The sequence below is a fragment of the Heterodontus francisci genome, chromosome 35, assembly GCF_036365525.1.
Source record: "Heterodontus francisci isolate sHetFra1 chromosome 35, sHetFra1.hap1, whole genome shotgun sequence".
NCBI lineage: Eukaryota > Metazoa > Chordata > Chondrichthyes > Heterodontiformes > Heterodontidae > Heterodontus > Heterodontus francisci.
The window spans coordinates 38684636-38703537 of NC_090405.1; the positions used below are offsets into that span (position 1 = coordinate 38684636).

The 18902-nt window shown below is 44.2% G+C and overlaps 1 protein-coding gene across 3 annotated transcripts in view; it reads right to left on the reverse strand.

Annotated features, from left to right (window-relative positions):
* Window positions 1–12821: 12821 nt before the first annotated feature.
* slc28a1 (solute carrier family 28 member 1) overlaps window positions 12822–18902 on the reverse strand; it is a 268104-nt gene continuing 262023 nt past the window's right edge. For 2 of the 3 annotated variants that reach the window (XM_068015396.1, XM_068015395.1), the window contains exon 18: window positions 12822–18538. In XM_068015396.1, coding sequence (XP_067871497.1) covers window positions 18418–18538 — 121 coding nt within the window. In that variant the 3' untranslated portion in view covers window positions 12822–18417. The remainder of the gene's footprint in view (window positions 18539–18902) is intronic. The other variant, XM_068015394.1, reaches the window with a different exon arrangement.

The window sequence follows — 18902 nt, forward strand, 5'->3', positions numbered from 1 at the left end:
ATGTGTTGGAACAACCGTCCATTGGATTGCGGCAGGGTATCAAGCACTTTTTATTTTGGCAAGCAATTGTTTAATGCGGTAAGATTTGAGTCAAATGAGGGATACAAGAAACCAATGAAAGTTAAGTGTCATCGGCAATAATGTCCCCGGGTACTTAATGCCCACAGGAAGCTTCATACATTTTAAATTACAAGAATGATCATGGGTGGGTGACATTGAGTTACAAGTCGTTCCATTGGGTGGTTCTGGAGATGTCAGAAACCAGGAGAACAAAGCGTTGAGTGTTTTATGAGCATAAGCAGAACCCTGAGATTTGCTCCTGAACTTGCTGCCTGCAGTTTGCTGTTCTTTATAGTATATTGGCATAGAAATTTGTCTTGGGCAGTGGTGCAAAACGGGTAGTATTGTTCTATGCTCCACTTGATACTCAGTTCCATTGCAGTCCACTGGAATTAAATAGCAGGAGCTCCATCACCCGGGACAAATTTCTGGGCCATAGTGTATGGTTTATTCTTGTTTTTTCAATTGGCTTTTGAGTTTATGATAGGAAAGGACCTCTGCAGCAGACATTCTGAGGTGGTAAGACATAGTGAAAGGGCGTTAAAGATGACAGTGATTAAAACCCTTAAGGTATACTGTGCCTCATGATGGGTACTTCAGTATTATGAGTATTTTTTTTTGGTAGCAGATTACGGGTAAGTAAACTATTCGGTATATATTATAATTAGCTGGATGGAGGATTACCTGGGACCATTATTGGGAGATCGACTCAAGTTTTGTAATGTTTTAAGGACAACACTTCAAAATGCTGGTATTAGTTTGGTTTGTGTTTTTTGTTTGCAATGACTGAAAAACTCAACTCTATTGGGAAGTGTCCCTCAGCGAGCAGTGAAGTGTAAGTAACAAGGAAATTTGCAAAAGGTTATTAACGGCAGTTGATTATAGTTGATTATAGCTCATGAATTTGGATGATCTGGATTAATCTGTAGTTAGAAAGCCAATGCTGAATGACACCATGTGCATGAGTTAACGCATCTCTTCTCCGACTGCTCTTGTTTCTGGATCACATCGTGTTGGCATACCATATATCCCCAGTCCCAATTTCTGGTGCAAACATGCGATCCCTAAATTCTTAGCTGTTTGCTGTCCGATTAAATACAAGTGGGGAGGATCACAGTTGGGTAATGGATCCTTCCTAATTTTCTGTCCATCTATTTAAATAAAATGGAAGATTGGGAGCGATGTGTGACCAGGGTGTGAACCTCCCTGCCTGATGTTCCTCTCTGCAACTCTGTCGAGGGATCCACAAGGCACAGGAGCAGCAACAAGAAAGTCTGTCCCTTTGTTCTCACTCCTGGGACCTGAATTCAGTGCCAGCTGAGATTGATGGGATTATCATTAATTTTGTCGCTGACCATCTAATTTGTCTTGGTACTGTGGGTGAGTAGTTGGGCTTGTTAGTGCCCCTTTATTTGGATGCTATGAATGCCCATAGAGCACACTTTTTGGGAGAATCCGACCATGTCCCGCACTGCTGTGGGCTCTAGCCTGCATGCATTGAGTATCTGCTGGAGGTATGCAGAACAGGCAGATTGTTGACGTCAGTAAGCATGCACTGCTGATTTGATGCTAGGGGTGCTATTTGGAGCCCAGTGCTCCAGCTAGCACTCTTTCTTAACCTTGCAAAGCTGAATGTGCATTGAGCACAGAAAGGACTCTCCCCCCCCCCCCCACCTCTCCCATTTACAGGGGTCATCACTGCTTATTGCAGGTTGATTTCTTCTGGCTTCTTCTTCCTGTTATGATTCTACAAGTAAAAGCAAAATACTGCGGATGCTGGAAATCTGAAATAAAAACAAGAAATGCTGGAACCACTCAGCAGGTCTGGCAGCATCTGTGAAAAGAGAAGCAGAGTTAACGTTTCGGGTCAGTGACCCTTCATCGGTGTTTGCTGCTTTCTAGGGTTGTTTCAAACTGTAAAAGTAAACAGGGAGCGGTGTTGGCCTGTACTGAAAGACTTTTTGATGACTTCAAGGCTTCTCCACAAACCAGTTGCTCCCAGACATGGGTGACCTCGTTGGCATTCTCCTTGGAAAACAGCATGACTGGGGGAGAATGAAAAGAGGCCACATGAAACAGGACAAGCTGCTGGAAGAGGGAGGAGGAAGAGGAGAGAAGAGTTCTCAGCAGGAGGCCATATCCACCCAGGATGTTCAGGCATCAATTCTCTTACCTGAATCTCAGCGAGGAGCAATGCGCAAGACATCTGCGCTTCATCAAGGGTGTCCTCACTGAAATCTGCTACCTGCTGCAGCCACACTTGCAACCTCAGAGCAGGGCAAGGATCGGATTGCCAGTGACCTGTGAAAGTGACCGTGACGATGAACATCTAGCACTGTTAAGGGAGGTCACTGAGGCTGTCTATTCAATGAGTGATATCTTGCCGGAGACAAGCAGGCGGAGTGAGCACACGGTTTCGCTAGGATTGCAGGCTTCCTCATGGTGTAGGGTGCATTAGTCGACACCACTTTGAGGGTGCTGCGTGCCAACTCTGCCCTATACCGGGACTGAAAGGGCTTCCACTCCCTGCCACAAGCTATACAACAAGTTGCTGAGGAGCAGGAGCATGAGGAGGACGAGGAAGAGAAGAGGCAACCTAGATATCTCCTTTCTGCCTGGGCTGTCCATTCAGAACTCATCCGGCTGCAATACCAGTAACCACAACCCCAATTCCTCATTCACCAACAGTCCCACACCTTACCTCCCCTCTGTCACTGACCATCAAAGCACCTGCTTGGCCACAATGTAAAATTAAAGGCATGCGCAAAATAAACATTCCAAACCAAGTTTAGAAATAAAATCATGCCATATTGCATACAAAGGTCAACTAATCACCCTTGGTTATTACCTTAGTGTCTGTCTTCCACGTGTCTTTGCTTGTCCTAGTGTTCCTACGCACTGCTGCCCAATTGACTGCAACATGGCTGGGGGAAGGTTGCTGACTTTCAGTAGAGGAGACTGCAGATGGTCTTGGAAGACGACCTTGAGCACCTCTGGGACTAGAAGGACCTAGGCCACTCATGTGAGGTCATTGAACCTCTTGCGCCACTGCATCCAGGTCCTCTGAACTTGGCTCCTGTTATTGACAGCTATCTTCTCCCACTGGCTTTTGAGCATGTATCTGGAGGCCTTCCTGGCCCCCTGTGGATACAGGACATCTCTCTTGCTTTCCACCTGCACCACCAAAGGCTTCCAGTTCAGCGTCCAAAAACCTTGGAGCCCATGCTCGCCCATTTTGTGCCATTTATCACTGTTTCCCAGGTCAGGTTCACTTCCTGCATGACTGCCAGCACTTGCTCCAGCCACAATGCACCTTCTTTTTAAACCAGCTTTAAGCAGTGCAGGTTAGCTTCAATTGATGTCAGCCACGCATGATGTTGGCCTCTAGCTGATGCATCTGGCCAATCAACGGTGCAGTTAGTGTTGGCTGCACGCTGAAATCATTCAAATCAGCAGGAAGCACAAAGCTGGCGTACTGCCTACATGGCAGTGAATGGCGCAGGATAATCACAGTCCCTGTCTCTGTTTACGGGGGCTATCCAATTTAGCTGTCAGTGAAGCCAAGTCCAAGTGGGCCGCAGTCCACTGCACTAACCTCAACTGACTGGCACTAAATTGGTCGCCCATTGATAAGGCACCTTTCTATCAAAGTGCACAAAATCGCAAGATAGACACAGATAAGAGAGGCCATTTGGCCCATTTTGGCTTGTCCATTCAGAATAAAATTCCTGCATCCCTCCCAGTCACACCAGTGCTATTGACTGCTGAAGCACAGGCCTTGTGGAGTTAAAGGCAGTGCATGTTGTCTAATTTACATTGTTCCAGCAGTGGTGAGTCTGTTGTTACCTGCTGGTGAATCCAGTAGGGCCTGCAAGAGACTAGTATCAGACTCCATGTGTAAAGGAGGTGAGCGACAAATGGAGATGGTTCTGGTGTTCCTTTCTTGGTGTTCCCAGTGCATAGAGCCACAAAGCGAAGCTGCCTACTGGAGCCCACCCAATTGGCTGGCGCGGGAAATGAAAATGTCACAGTGGCATGACGGTTAGAGATGTACCTCTGAGGTTGAGATTGAGGCATGTTGTTGGGACAGAGTGGAGGGCACTGAACAGTAGCAGCTAGAAACTTCTCCAGACTGGCAGTGCTGAATGCTCACATCAGGTAGAACAAAAAAATGGTGGGATTTCCACCATGTCTCACCACTGAGGTATTTTGACTTTTTGAGCACCAACGCTCAGCCAGAATGACTTGAGAACAGAAATGATCTGCTGAACCAAAATCCTGCTGCAAATGCCCACATTGGGTACACATTGGTTGGCCCAGTGCTGAGACCTAGTTAAAGTGTACAAGGTGGCATTAGGAGGTTAGGAATCCTGATTGATGAAGTTCGCAGGTCAGCACTTGCCTAATGTAGCACACAGGAGTGCATTAAGCATTCAGACAGGACACTGGTCGATCGCAGTTGCTACCCTATGACATCATGGAGACTTCTCATGGTTCATCTAGTTGAATGATGTATTTGACCAGCATATCTGCTCAGGGTAAAATGTCATTGGCTTTTATTGTCTAGTAACTTGAGATCTATCTTGGGAAGGAGCAGCTATCTCCAAATTCACACCTACCATTTGGATTTGGGACGTAATTGTGGGAATGCCCCAATATGGACTGGTGCAATTGGGTTACCAGTTAGTCTGGGAGTTGTTTGCGAAAATGCCTGACGTGACACTATGTGAAATGGCAGTAAGATCCAAGGGGGTTGGAAGTCGATGATCCTGGGAGAAAAAAATGCTATCAATTGGCGCAGTTTGGAAGCCACTTTGTATTTCACCCCTGCTGTTTCCTAGGATGTGGTGTGGCCATCAGCGCCATGTGACTGAGCAGAATGGATTCTGGAGCTGTAATCATTTAACCTTGCAACATGCCAAGGCAAACTGGCACTTCACAACAGAGTCATGGTGGTAAAATGCACATTTTATATATATATATATCTCTAGGGGAAAAAGTTTAAAAAAATTAAAAGCATTGAAGTTTTGGAGTGAGCATGCTTGGTCAGTCATTGGTCATCCCACAGACCATTAGTCTCTTACCGGGTATATCAGTAGAGCTAGAGGTCGGGGTCGGGTGGATGAAGTGTTTGCATATTTTGCTGCTGCTGCTGCTTTATACAGTAAAGCAACACTGACCCAAACACTAGCACCCCGAAGGGGTCTGACTCAAAGCCATTTGCATGCAATCAAAACAGTTTGGCAGTCATTAATGACCACAAGTTGGACACATTCACTTACCCTTTTCAGATTAATGTTGATTGATAGCGAGATAGTGAGTCATTCGGTTCTGTTAGTAGTGGCTACATGTTTGGTTAAACGTGCACCGATGACAAAATAGAGTGGGTGGCGTAGGAAGAACCCGTGTAAATATACAGACGCTATTGTTCTTGAAGACTTGTGTGCTGTTTACATTAAATGAACAAATCAGTTGATAAAATTCTATTCCAAGGACTAAAACTGTTTGAGAGTTTCCTGCAGTTGTGCTACATATAACGGGAGCTGTGCCAGGAAGACTGGGTCAGTCAGTGAGAGCCAATGGATGTAATCCCAGATATCTCAACGATACTTCTCTTCCCTGTTCTGGACTGTGCCCTTGGCTTGTGAATCTTGAGTGGATGATTCGACTGACTGGCAGGCAGACCGAGAACACCACTATATAAAAAGGAACAGATTCTGGATATCAGTGCTTCAGTTGGACTCACTCCTGTCACAGGCAATTGTGAGGCTGAAATGTTTGATTTTCCCACACCAGTTAAACATTGCTTCAGATGATCCTATCTATGAATTAACTGCTTGTGTGCAACCTGAGAATGGGGAATATGTTGCATCCCAGCTTGGTGTACAAGAATCAGCTAGAGATTATATTCTTTCTACTTGTTTATTTTAAACACAGCTTTAAACATTAACATTTGCGCTTCTGTATGTCCTTAATGGGCTACAATGATTTGAGCAAAAAAAAAGACAATTTTGCTATATACATAGGAACAGCAATAAGCCATTCAGCCCCTCGAGCCTGTTCCTTCATTCAGTTAGGTCATGGCTGATCTATACTTTAACTCCATTTATCCGCCTTTGATCCATAATCAAGCGGTCATGAAAATCCATCAATCTCAGTCTCGAAATTTCCCCCTTAGGCAGAGAGGGTTCCAGGTTTCCACTACCATTTGTGTGAAGAAATGCTTCCTGATTTCATTAGTGAATAGGCAGGTTCTAATTTTAAGGTTGTATCCTGTTTTTTCTGGATTCCCCAACAGCGGAGATAATTTCTCCATATCTATCCTACCGAATCCTTTTCTAACTTGAAACGCCTCAGTTGTGCTTGGCAAAGTGAGGCATGTAATGCCATTCTGGGCAAGCAGTATTAGTATTAGACATTCTCCAGATCTGGTGCAGCACAGATTGATGCAGAGCAAAGCTACCTCTGCCCTGCCCCATTGGTGTGCCTTTGCTCCCACCTCTAAAGAGCACCCTCTACTACACTGGTGGGGAAACTTTCCATCTCCAACAGAAACCATTATTGGGCCTGCCAGGATGATACTGCCAATTAATGACGAGACGTGGTCACTTCATCTGTCTACACTGGATTTGAACCAAGTTTACAAAGTGAAGAGACAGTCCTAGTTGTCAGTTCGGGGTTTCCAATGACTTCTCCATCAAAGTGATGACGAACCATTGGACGAATCTTGATGGAAATTTCCTCCCCCACCAGTGTCTAACCTACTGCATCACTCAGTTCCTCAAAACACAAATTTCAAATCCTTATAAAACTTCTTCTTGCAAGACTGACTATAGCAGTTCATGACTTTGACTATCAATGGACAGACTAGTCCGATCTAATTTGGATACGAGTACTTGTAATGTGGACCAAGGAATTCAAAACCTAAGAATAAATTAAACTAATTTACAATTTTCTTTCTTTATGAAATATCTTTGCGATGGTATTGTTACCAAAAGATTCTGCTTAAATAAGCACATGACCTTTGTTCCAAATCACCCTCTAAATATGAATATTTGTATAGTTCTATCAGATTTTCCTGCCCTTATACTCATGTTTTCTGTGATTTGTTCTTTGAGTTCTCTCTCTCATACATATAAAATAAATATGGCTGTTCTTAACAAACCTTATATCATGACTTGCATTTATAATAGTACCTTTAATGTAGTTAAACATCCTAAGGCACTTCAGAGTAGTAAATCAGACAAAAATTGATACCAAACTAAAAAAAGAGACTTCAGGACAAGTGACCAAAGCTTGTCCGTAGAGGCAGGTTTTAAGCAGCGTCTTAATGAAGGAGAGAGAGGCAGAGTTGCGGAGGTTCGTGGGGGGAAGGCACGGCTGCTAATAGTTGGATGAAGGGAATGGGGGATGCACAAGAGGCTAGGGTTGGGGCATATGCAGAGTTCTTGGAGGGTTGTAGGGCTGTAGGAGGTTACAGAGGCAGGGAGTGGAGAGACTATGGAGGAATTTGAACGTGAGGATGAGAAGTTTAAAACCGAGGGCTTGGTGGACCAGGAGCTAATGTATATAGAGAGTGTAACGACCCGGTGAGAAAGAGGTCTAGGGTTCCATTTCAGCCTTCACCTGGTCTTACTGTAACAGGGTTTAATTTTAAACACACCGTGTTTTCGCTCCTCCTTGGTGAATCCTTGTTCACTGCTTTCCAATTATAAGGCAAAAAAAACAGCACAAACAGGTTTTCTTAGGTTTAAAGAAGACAAGTTGAAATTTATTAAACTTGAACGGAAACTCTAATTTGGTTGACACCTATGGATACATGATTCGCCCACACTAGCATACATACACGATACACACATGCAAATAGAGACAGAAAAGAGCAGAAGAAAAATAAAGCGGAAAAATTTGAGGCAATATCTGAAGAGTTTTTGTTACGGTTCTTTGAGCTCACTGTAGAGTCCTCGTTTGTAGGTAGTTCTTGCTTTTCGTTGGGGACCAGTATTCTTCTTAAACTTTGTTCATTGTAGGAGACTTTTCTCTCTTGGGGTTCATGTGTCTTCAGTGGATTCAGAGGCTTGTGAGAAAGAGATGGGAGCAGACAGCAGAAATCTTCTCAGTCCAGGAGCAAACAGTCTTTCTCTCAATTCAAACTCTTCGTGGCCAGTTCAAAAAACACTGGAGCAACCAGTTAGTCATGTGAGCAGCTGGTCTAACCAGTCCTGGATTGTATCACCTTAGCAGTCTCTGGAATGCTTCTCTTACACACAATCCCTGGTGATCAAGGTCCATTGTGGATTGAATGTGTCAGGGAATGGTCCTTTATCCTTCCAGCACTGACAATATTGCAGATGTCTTTTCCAGCCATGGCTGATCTGTTTAACAAGTCATTTTTTCGCTCCAGCAACAGTTTAAAATCAACGTCATTGACAAAATTAATGTGCCTCATTCTTGGCAGGTGGGGGCCTAGCATGAAAAGAGAAAGAGAGAACTCTAATTTGTGACTTGCAATGCAACCTTTTGTATTTGCTAAATAAACAACCCATTGAATATAGTCGTTTGTATTGCTTTTCCTGTCAAAGTTACCTCAGCTAAAGTTCAAACATTCATGCTTTGTATTATTTTAATCTTTATCTAAAGGTAATTTCCCGATAATGTCAGCGCTCTTTATAATTGCCTCCTGACCATTAGTGTTAACAGCCCTCTGGACTTTTCCATCACTGGGCTTTCAAAAAGCAAGTTTTGGTATTCTGTGTGAATAGCTAATCTTACTGTCAATCCTATAAAGAATTTGGGGAATTACAGATGAATTGTTTGCAGGGAGTGACGCTGATATATTTAGGGAGTTTGTGGTTTAAAATAATGACATTGACGCTATTGAAAAACAAAAAACTGAGGTTAGAGTAGGCCGCTCCAGTTGAATAAGTGTAATGGGACTAATAGCCTCCTTTGTGCGGTGAACTCAATGACTCTATGATTGTTGATCCTTTTTACTCATCCAACAGACTGAAAGCTTTGGGAAATTCCATCAACTCTGAGTGCTATGCATCTCAGTGAGGCACAGGCCTCTGGCACACTTACAGGGCAGGATTTTAAGAGCTCACCATCGTTCCCCACGGCAAGATCAAAAAATGGCGGGCTGTACGCTGAAGAGCCGCCGCGATCTCCCACGAGGCGGCACTGTTACATAGCCAGGGCGGCCTGGCCCCCTCAATCATGTGGAGAGGGCGGGCTGTCTGTCGTTGGCAATGGCGTCAGCTGCCTATGTGCAGGCGCTGGCGCCACATTTTTAAAGGGCAACCAACCCTGCCGGTCAATTTGAATTTTTCAAGTGAACCGCCCCCACCCCCCCCAAATTTACAAAATAAAATTGTAACGTCCTTTTCCAACCCCCCAATAAAAATTACAGTAAGCTTTTGCCCTTCCCCCGCCCCCACAAAACACTTACCTTTGTATTCTGACCTTCCCCCACCCAGAGTGCACGAAGTTGAAAGTTCACCCCTTCCCACCATCCCCTACACTGATGATGCTTATTTGACCCCGTGACCCCCCCCCCCCACCGCAGTAAAAATCCTATCTCCTCCCCCCTCTCCACCAGTGTCACGCCTGCTTTCCCCAGATGGGGAATTGAAGGGGCATGAGTGCCGACCACCGTGCCAAAGATCACGGCAGGCCCGGTAGATTCAAGGTAAGTTGACTTCAGTTTATTCATCTCATTAATTTAAATATTTCAATCCAGATCCCGTCGCCCATTGGCGGCAGGTGCGGGTGTGGGGCGGGGAGGTGGGGGGTGGTGGGGATGCCACGGAGCCTCACTGCTGTCGGAAGGATCGGGCCGGGCCCTCCTGGTGTCGGCCTCCATGGCAGGCCTCTGCTGCAACCATCTTCTGGCCCCCTCCCCCACCAGAGAGCCTAGCTTGGTAAAATCCAGCCCATAGATTCTCATCCAGGTAAATGTAATCATTTTCTTGTTTATTTAATATTTAATGCTTTTATTGTGTTAGGAATCTTATTGCGTGAATTGAGTTGTGACACTTGATTCAAGCCGTTGATATATATTCTAGCCTATCTCCCATGGCATTGCACACAGACCCCGAGGAAAGACTTGCCCCTCTTACCTGCCTCTATGTTGTAAGTTCCTTATTTGCTTGCTGTTCTGATTTTGTGTATGTGTGTGTCTGTCTCTCTTTTACTGATCCCCTCTCTGTTTTCCCATCTCTTTTGTTTTTCCTCTCTTTGCTTTGGCTCTTTCTCTTACTTTGCACAGTCCCCCCGGTCCCCTTCAGCTTTTCTGTGTCCCTTTTTCACATGATGTGTCATATGAGGAAATCAATTGCTTTCAGTAACACTAAATGGATAGTACTGGGGAAATTCGAGCAAGATGTGAACGGCTTCATTTGTAAAGGCTGAGATCAAAACCACTTGGACAAGAAGGGGGACAGTTGGGGTAGGAAGTAACGGGTGCTCAGGGTGGATGATGGTAAGGAAGAGGGGAGCGGAAGAATCAGACAGTGCTTTAGGCCAGCAGGACAGTGGGGTGTTAGTGGCTCCAGGTCTCAGCTAATGGTTAGTGGGATAAACAGGTTGTACTGTTCATCGACACAGACAGATTAAAGGCCAGTGGTAGGATGCTTTAGGAAAAGGAAGGTGTTGGGGTGGGGGGAGGTGTGGGTAGGAAGGAATGGGAACTTGAGGTACTTGGAGCAGGAAGTGACAGGAGTGAGAGTGAAATAGTGAGGATCTGGCATTCGGAGCCGAGGGTGAGGAGCAGTAGGAGGCAGGTGAAAGGCTGAGGGATGGAAGAGTAGGGTGAGAGGAAAGCGTGGGAACATTTGGTTCTGCTCTCAGCTATAGAGCTGGGGAAGACCCTGTTATTAAAAGTCTTTTTCCAACTTAAAAGAGGAAAATCTGTTGGATAGCATCACACTCCTGTAACAGAGCCCCCTGTGCTGCCCGAGCCCCCTGTGCTGCCCGTCCCCCCCAATGTTCCTCCCACCTCCTCCCCACCCTCCTGCTGCCAACTTTCCGATAGTGACTCTGCCCACACAATCAGGGTCAGGAAAGATTACTCCAAGGTGTTTAATATTTTGTGGACAGGAGGTTTACAAGGATGATAATAAGGATGAGGAACTTGCATTATGTTGGGATTGTTCTCCTTAGAGCAGAGAAGGTGAAGGGGAGACCGAATAGAGGTATTCAGAATGACGAGGTGTTTTGATCGAGCAAGTCAGGTGAAAGTGTTTCCTCTGGCAAGTCGGGTCATAGATTTAAAATAGTTGGCAAGAACTAGAGGGGAAATAAAGAGAAATTTCTTCACACAGAGGATGTTAAGATCTGGAACACGCTATCTGAAAGGATGGTGGCATTAGATTCCACTGGAACTTCCAAAAGGAATTTGGACATGTACTTGAAGAGAACTAATTTGCAGGGTTATGGGGAAAAAGCTGGGATGCATGACTAAATTGAATAGCTCTTTCAAAGAGCCAGCACAGGCATGACGGACTGAATGGCCTCCTTCTGTACTGTAAAATGCTATGATTTTAATCACTGTCAGACTATTTGAGAATGTTTTAAAAATCAGGCTTGGTGTGGGACGGGAAAAAACACTTCCTTCACATTTGTCTTAATGTAAGCATTGACTGCTACCTGATCAAAACGACTGTATGTTGCATTAGTGCTGTTTAGACTATTCCTGCTCAACTGTAATTATAATACAGTGGAACCCCCTTTATATAAAGCATCAAAATTAACCATATCACAATGTCATTATGAGGAGTTTCATTACATGAAGAATTAAATGAATAATTCCATTAGGACTTTTGAAATGTTTCATTTTTTGGGAGTTTAATTATCAAGGGGAATTCTGCTACAAAAGAAATTTTATTCTAAAGGGACTTTTATTATAAGATTTCATTATAAAGGGTGTTTCATTATAAAGGGTGTTTCATTGTAACAATTTCATTATAACAGATGTTTGATTTTCACTGCATTGACTATGTTAATAATCATGGTACTGAGGTTAATATGCACATCCCTCAAACTCAAGTCTTTTCAAATTCACATCACTGTGTATCACACTAAGAGAAAATAAATAAAATATTGTCCAACTGAATTTGCTATTGATCGGATTTTTCTTTTATTTAAAAATAAATCAATATATGTTCAAACCAGTTTAACTGTTTAGCACAATGCATTCGAAAAGAAAAAAAGCTAACAGAATGTAAACTGTAGCTATTAGCGATGATAGGTTGTTTTTGATTCAGTGTTCAGCAGCTGCACTGGTTCAGTTTTGAGTTCCGGTCGTGCCATACTACACTGTTACATAGTGTAAAATGTTGCCGCCTTTCTCCTGTTAAAACGTACGTTCCAACTTGTATCAACATTCAGTACTTCTACCAGTTTGAATGCAATAAAACCAGGTTCCATTATTATCCACTTCAGAAAGAAAAGCTTGCGTTTATATAACACCTGTCATAACCCTAGGATGGCCCAATGTGCTTTACAGCCAACAAAGCACGTACTGAAATCTAGTCACTGTTGTAATATATAAAGTGTGGCAGCCAACTTACACATAGCAAGGTCCCATAAATGGCAATGTAATAATGACCATATAATCTGTGTTTAGTGGTGTTAGTTGAGGGATAAATATTATCCAGGACACTGGGGAGAACTCCCCTGGCTCTTCTTCAAAACAGTGCCATGGGATATTTTGCATCCACCGGAGACTAAACGGGGCCTTAGTTTATCTGGAAGACGCCACCTCTGACAGTGCAGCACTCCCTCAGTACTGCAGTGGAGTGTCAGCAAGGATTTTTGTGCTGAAGTTTCGGGAGGAGACTATAAACCACAACCTCCTGACTCAACGGCGAGAGTGCTACCAACTGAGCCAAGGATGACATTTAAAAGCCCCTCGCCCCCACCGCACACCAATGGCAACTCCCAGCCTCTCCCTCAAGCAGTCAGAATTTCTGTTGACTTCCACGCAGATAAACTTGAGGCTACGACAAGTCTGTACCCTGGAACAGTTTGCTCTGGCCGCCTGTCTCGATTCCACAGTCTTGTCCACGCCCAGACCCTGGAGAAAGCACGCGGGTTGTCCGCCAGTCTGCTTGAGGCCTTCCGTGACTGATGGACACCTCAGGGAGTAGAGGGCATCGTGAACACTGGGAACAATGTTTGATCAATTTACTTATGGTTTTATGCTTTAATTCCTTATTCGTTACGCTTCTTTAAAAAGGGTTCACTTTTCTTTGGCCTTTGATAACACTGGGGCACTCAGTGTCCCCTTATTGGTTTAGTTAGAAAAGACATCCTGAAACAGTCCAACCACACCCAGTGGGCACCACACACAGATATGATGGACACTTGGTACAATATTATTATTTAGTTTGCTAACTTTATGTTTTTCTTTTGTTTAACCTCTGTTATCGGTAATGCCCCTTTTAAAAAAATGTTATTAATTTTGTTTTCTTCAGTTGCTGTTACAGGTTAAACTATAAAAGAAGCCCTGAAACAGTGCAAACTCATTGACAGATTCGGAACTAAACCTACTCTTTATTCGAGGCAACTGTTATGATTTTCCTCGATTACACTCTGTTAAGAATTGACTGCATATTAAGTCGTTAATTCTTTGACACTTCTAATTGAGTCAATAATGGCTTGCAATTCAGTGTTCTAGTTAAATATAGCTCCAGATTTTTCTGATCTAGACTCAAAACGCTGAGGTTTGTTATTTCTGTGGAGTAAGAATGACATGGCAATACAAGGACAGTGGACACTTATTTAAAGATGTGACACTGTAAGCTGTCTGGTACATGTTCAACCACATGGTAGTGGGACGTTAATCAGTAACTCGGTCAATTGGGAGTTATTGGGAGTTAAAGCTAGCTTCAGAGTGAGTTATTGATCTCCTTTCTGGCAGGCAGCCATCAAACTTTCACTCAATCCATTTTGTTCCCTTTTGACAGTTGTTGCACATTTCGTGGATAACAGTACCTGCAAACTAATTGTCATCTCTGTGCAGGTGAAAATATATGGACTTCCTGAGTGTAAAGGTAGAATACTGATATAGCTCATGGCCAAGGGTTGCCAATCCTCCAGGATTATCCTGGAGTTTCCAGAACTTGAAGAGATTGACAACCAGGGCACTGCAGCAAGCGTTCCTGGAGAAGAATTATCGGGGCATGAAATGATCCTGAGCTTTTTTTTAATTGGCATTTTCTTCGAACACTTTCAACTTCGTAGTTATAAAGAAAAATTTGGAGATAGGGGTAAAAGGGCTCTTTAGTTGAAGTTGAGACTCATCCAATCGGGCGGCAAAGAGTCTAATTGCTTGTCAATTGGAAAACAATGCGCTATGAAGACGGACATGTTGGTAGACCAAGGGTGGGGGAGGGTCTGTTGGAGATGGGAAGTCATGTGACGACACACCAGGAACCCTAGCATGGCCGGGTGACTTTGGGGCACAATCATACGGTGCCCACTGACTGGCTCAAAGCCTTCCCAACCAGTGGACACTGTAGGTTAGGGCCTGCCTTATTGGCAATGGTAGGTTAGGGCCTGCCTTATTGGCAATGGTAACCAAATTGTTATTTACCATCGACAGTACACACGTTTAATTTGACTGGGTTGGTGGTTATTTATTACTCGTATCTGGCTTCCGATGCTTGTCCTGGTAAGGCCACTGTATCTGCCCAGACAAAGTGACATCAAAATACAAGATAGTCCCTTCACCTGATGATATAAAGCCTGCAGTGATAAGCTGAGGGGGCAGATCAGCAGGAATGTTTAGTTTATATTAGAGATGCTCAGTTTATATTAGAGTCACCGCTCTAGTTAAGCTGCATTTAGTGATGCCACTATTCCAGGCCAGAATGGAGATGATAACTCCTACGTCAGTTACACCTGGAGGCCGCACTGCTGTAAATGACTGGGTTTGATTTTATGTACATTGTGTAACTATCCTCCACTCACTGCGTTTTGCTGGAGAAATAATCCTGCTTTTATTGGGAGAAGTTGCTGTGATTTTGTTCTTGACTTCTGTACGCTGTAATGTGTGACAACTCTTTAAATAGACTCTGTAGACAGTTTACTATAGTGCACTGTTTATACAGACCCTGTAATGTATGGCAACTCTTCAAATAGATTCTGTACACTGTTGGCTGTAGTGCATTGTTTATACAGACCCCACTTGCTGAGTAAATAGACTGCTGTGAGTCCTGCTGTAAGTCAGACCCCACATCCAATTCATTGGCTGACACAGTGGTCTCAATAGACACTCTACCCCCAGGTACTGTGGAACCCGTTCTTTTGTTAGGTGTACGGAAATGAGGTCTCCATTAGTAAATGAAAAACAATTTGAAACAAGTTTTGAAGCAGCAAAACATTTTTTAATTGACAAAGCCAAAAATACTTAATTTGACAAAATATCAGTCTGTCCCTTGAAGCCTGTTGCCACCAGACTTATTTTAAGAGCAGTTTGTTGCACTGGGTCTATTACAGGAAATCTGTGTGGAGGCTTGTGACATTCATTTCCACATAATATACAATGCCGTGCTCTCCTGGCACAGACAGATGTGGCTCAGTAGATAAGGTCTCTCAGCTCTGAGGCAGAAGCTTCTGGGTTGGAGAAACTTGAGCACATAATTCAGTATGACACTCCCAGTGCTGTACTGAGGGAGTGCTGCACTGTTGGAGGTGCTGTCTTTTGGAATGAGAAGCTAAACTGAGGCCCCGTCTGCCCTCTCGGGCAGTTGTAAAAGATCCCATTTTGAAAAAGCGCAGGGGAGTTCTCCACGGTATCCTGGCCAATATTTATCCCTCACCAACATCACTTAAAAAAAATGATCTGGTCATTTAAATTGTTGCTGTTTGTGGGACCTTGCTGTACTGTGTTTACTACATTGACAACAGTTACTAGACTTTAAAAGGTACTTAATTGGTTGGGCAGTTGGGCATCCTGAGGTTGTGAAAGGCGCTACATAAATGCAAGCATCTCTTTAGACACCTGGAAAGCAAGGCAGAAAATTCAGCAACAGAGCTATTCAAACACAGAACAGGGACAAAGGATTAACATCCAATTTTCTTGTGTGTAGTGCCTGTTCTCAGGTACTAAAACCAGAACAGTCTGCTCAGTAGTCCCACATGCAGGTTTCTTCCATTTCAGGTACTATTATCTTGAGTGAAGGTCGTGATAATCTACGGTGCAGATGCACTTGTCTTACAAGCTTTCTTCTGCACTAACAGAAAGGAATGCTTAGAGATACCCACAGCTATATCTGACTGTGCCACTAGAATGGTGTAGTTCTGGGCACTGGACTCGTAGTGACTGAGAATGATAACTCATGCAGTAAATGTATAAATATCAGATTGTCCCTTAGACAACTCAGCACTTCCATCTATAGAGAAACAGTCGGCTGTACTGAGACCTGCTCATTAAGCATCGTGCTCCATAAGATGATCTAGAATACCCCTGTGGGACCGAGAAACTGGGTGTGTAACACTCACCCGAAATACTGATGGAGTGCTGCACTGTCGGAGGTGCAGTTGGAATACCCCAGAAAGACTCCGGCTGCTTTGGGTTCACATGGATGTCTGTCCTGGGAGGCACATCCAGCAGGGTTGGATCTTTTCTCTTAAAGGGGACTCATTCCTTTTTTTTTCCAACTTGCTGCTCAGTTTGTTTTCAATGTTTCTTTGCTTCCGAAAAATGAACTTTGAACTGCTCACAGTTTTAACCTGGCAACTGCTACCTGTCTTCCCAGGGAACAGACATGGTACTCTGCTGACACAGGTTTCACTAGAAGCAGCCTGCCCCTATAATTGTAAGTTGCCTTATTAGAGGAAATCTGTGCAGAGATATTTGACGTTTATTTGCATGTGATTTACACTGCAGCGGGGAGTAGGCAAGGACCCACTGGGTATCAGCCGTGGCTCAGATGTAGCTCTCTCACCTCTGAGTCAAAAATTTGTGAGTTCAGGCTTTGTTTCAGAGACTCAAGCACAGAGTCTTTGCTGAGGGAGTGCTGCACTGTTGGAGATGCCACCTTTGAGATGAGATGTTAAACAGCTCTCTGGGAAGATGCAGAAGATCCCACGGCACTACTTCGAAGGAGAGCAGGGGCGTTCGGCCAGGTGTACTGACTGAAAATTGATCCTGCAACCAACATCACTTAAAAAAGGACTGGCATGGCCCTCAGAGGTTTCTTACAGGCATCTGGATGGCAATTTTGAAGCCTAGGCCAGAATTGCTCAACTGACTTGGAGGTCATAGTAGCTCCAGTCCCGTCAGCTAGGATGACAGGGCTGCTTCAATCCACATCACTCCATTGTTGATGTTCATGCACTTGGGGAAGGTAAGGGGGTAAACTTCCATAATGGTTCTTCTGCTTTCTTGAAGTGAATCAATTATGCAAGATTTAGATATTATAGGCTAGACTTTCCACTTGGGAAAAATCCCAAGTAAAAGTGAAGTGGGCTGACCCTTTGGGAAAGTCCCAGTAGTATATAATCTCGCCGCTGAATGGGTGTTTGGAGTAGCTAGTGCTAAGCTAGTGACTTCAGAGGTGTTTGCAGTCGGGGTCAGAATACAGTGAGGCAATAGGTCAGGCTGTTCAGATCCAAGCAATGACCTCATTCATGGTTAACACTGCCCACTATTAGCCTGATGCCTGACAGCCCGATTAAACTGGGGTATTGTTCCCATGTACTCCATCCTTATTGAGTTGACAAGGCACTGATTATGTTTCTCGATAAGGACAGGGCGGCTGTTACGTTCACCATCGTAAGGACATTGGCACTTTGACCCTATAGCTCCACTAACAGGTTCATGAATAAGCTACTCAAGGCCTATTGTGATGATGTCACTGCTTGCGCGTCATGCTCTCTCTTCCACCCCTCTCCCCCCCCCCCCACAATAGATTAATAAATAGATAATCTAGGCACACTGGGTTGAAGTCATTGTGTGTTTGTGTCTCTCTTTCTCTTCCACCCTCCCCCACAGATTAATCAATAGATAATCCAGGCATATTGTGATGATGTCACTATGTGTGTCATGCCCTCTCCTCCTCCTCCTCCTCCACAGCACGACTGATAGACAGACAATCTAGGCTCATTTGATGGTCACAATGTACAAACAAGCCACGTTAAAATGCAGTACAAAAGGAAAAGTTTTATGCAGATCAAATCTGGACGGACAATCACTGCTGCAGTTATCAACTGGATGTACGTGTACAGAACTCACAACTCCAGTGACTAATTAATTGGGAGAATCTCCACATTTCAGGAATGTGTGATTTATCATATTAAGCAAATGTTTGTTTGGCTTGTACATGTTATTTTCTTTACGGGGGAAAGCATCATTCACACCACACACACACTATTGTTATACAGACCACAACAGTTATTGAAATAGGTTAAGCTCTGATTAACACTTGACCATTGTCCATCGAAGGTAATAGTTCCATTCCCAATAATGATCACACTGTGGGGAAAAAAGACAAGGTCAGTTCTGACAGTTACATAACAAGAATAACACAAGAAAGTATGGAGCAGGAAAAGCCCTTTCAGTAAACAAGTCCTCTAACCCCTGCACACAAGGGGGGTATTTTATGCTCTCCCAGTGTCAGGTTTGGAGGCAGGGGTTGCCCAAATTCAGGCTGAACAGCCTTCGCACCCCGCCACTAATTGAGGCCCTTAAGTGGGAAATTAATGCTCAGTTGAGGGCCTCATCCCGGGCGGGTCTGTTGCCGCACGGGGAGCCATGCCAAGCAAACCCATGCAGGTTGCTTGCTGGCTCCAGGGTGGGGAGGGGTGGGTCCCTCGTTAAAAGGCACTTAGTGCCTGAA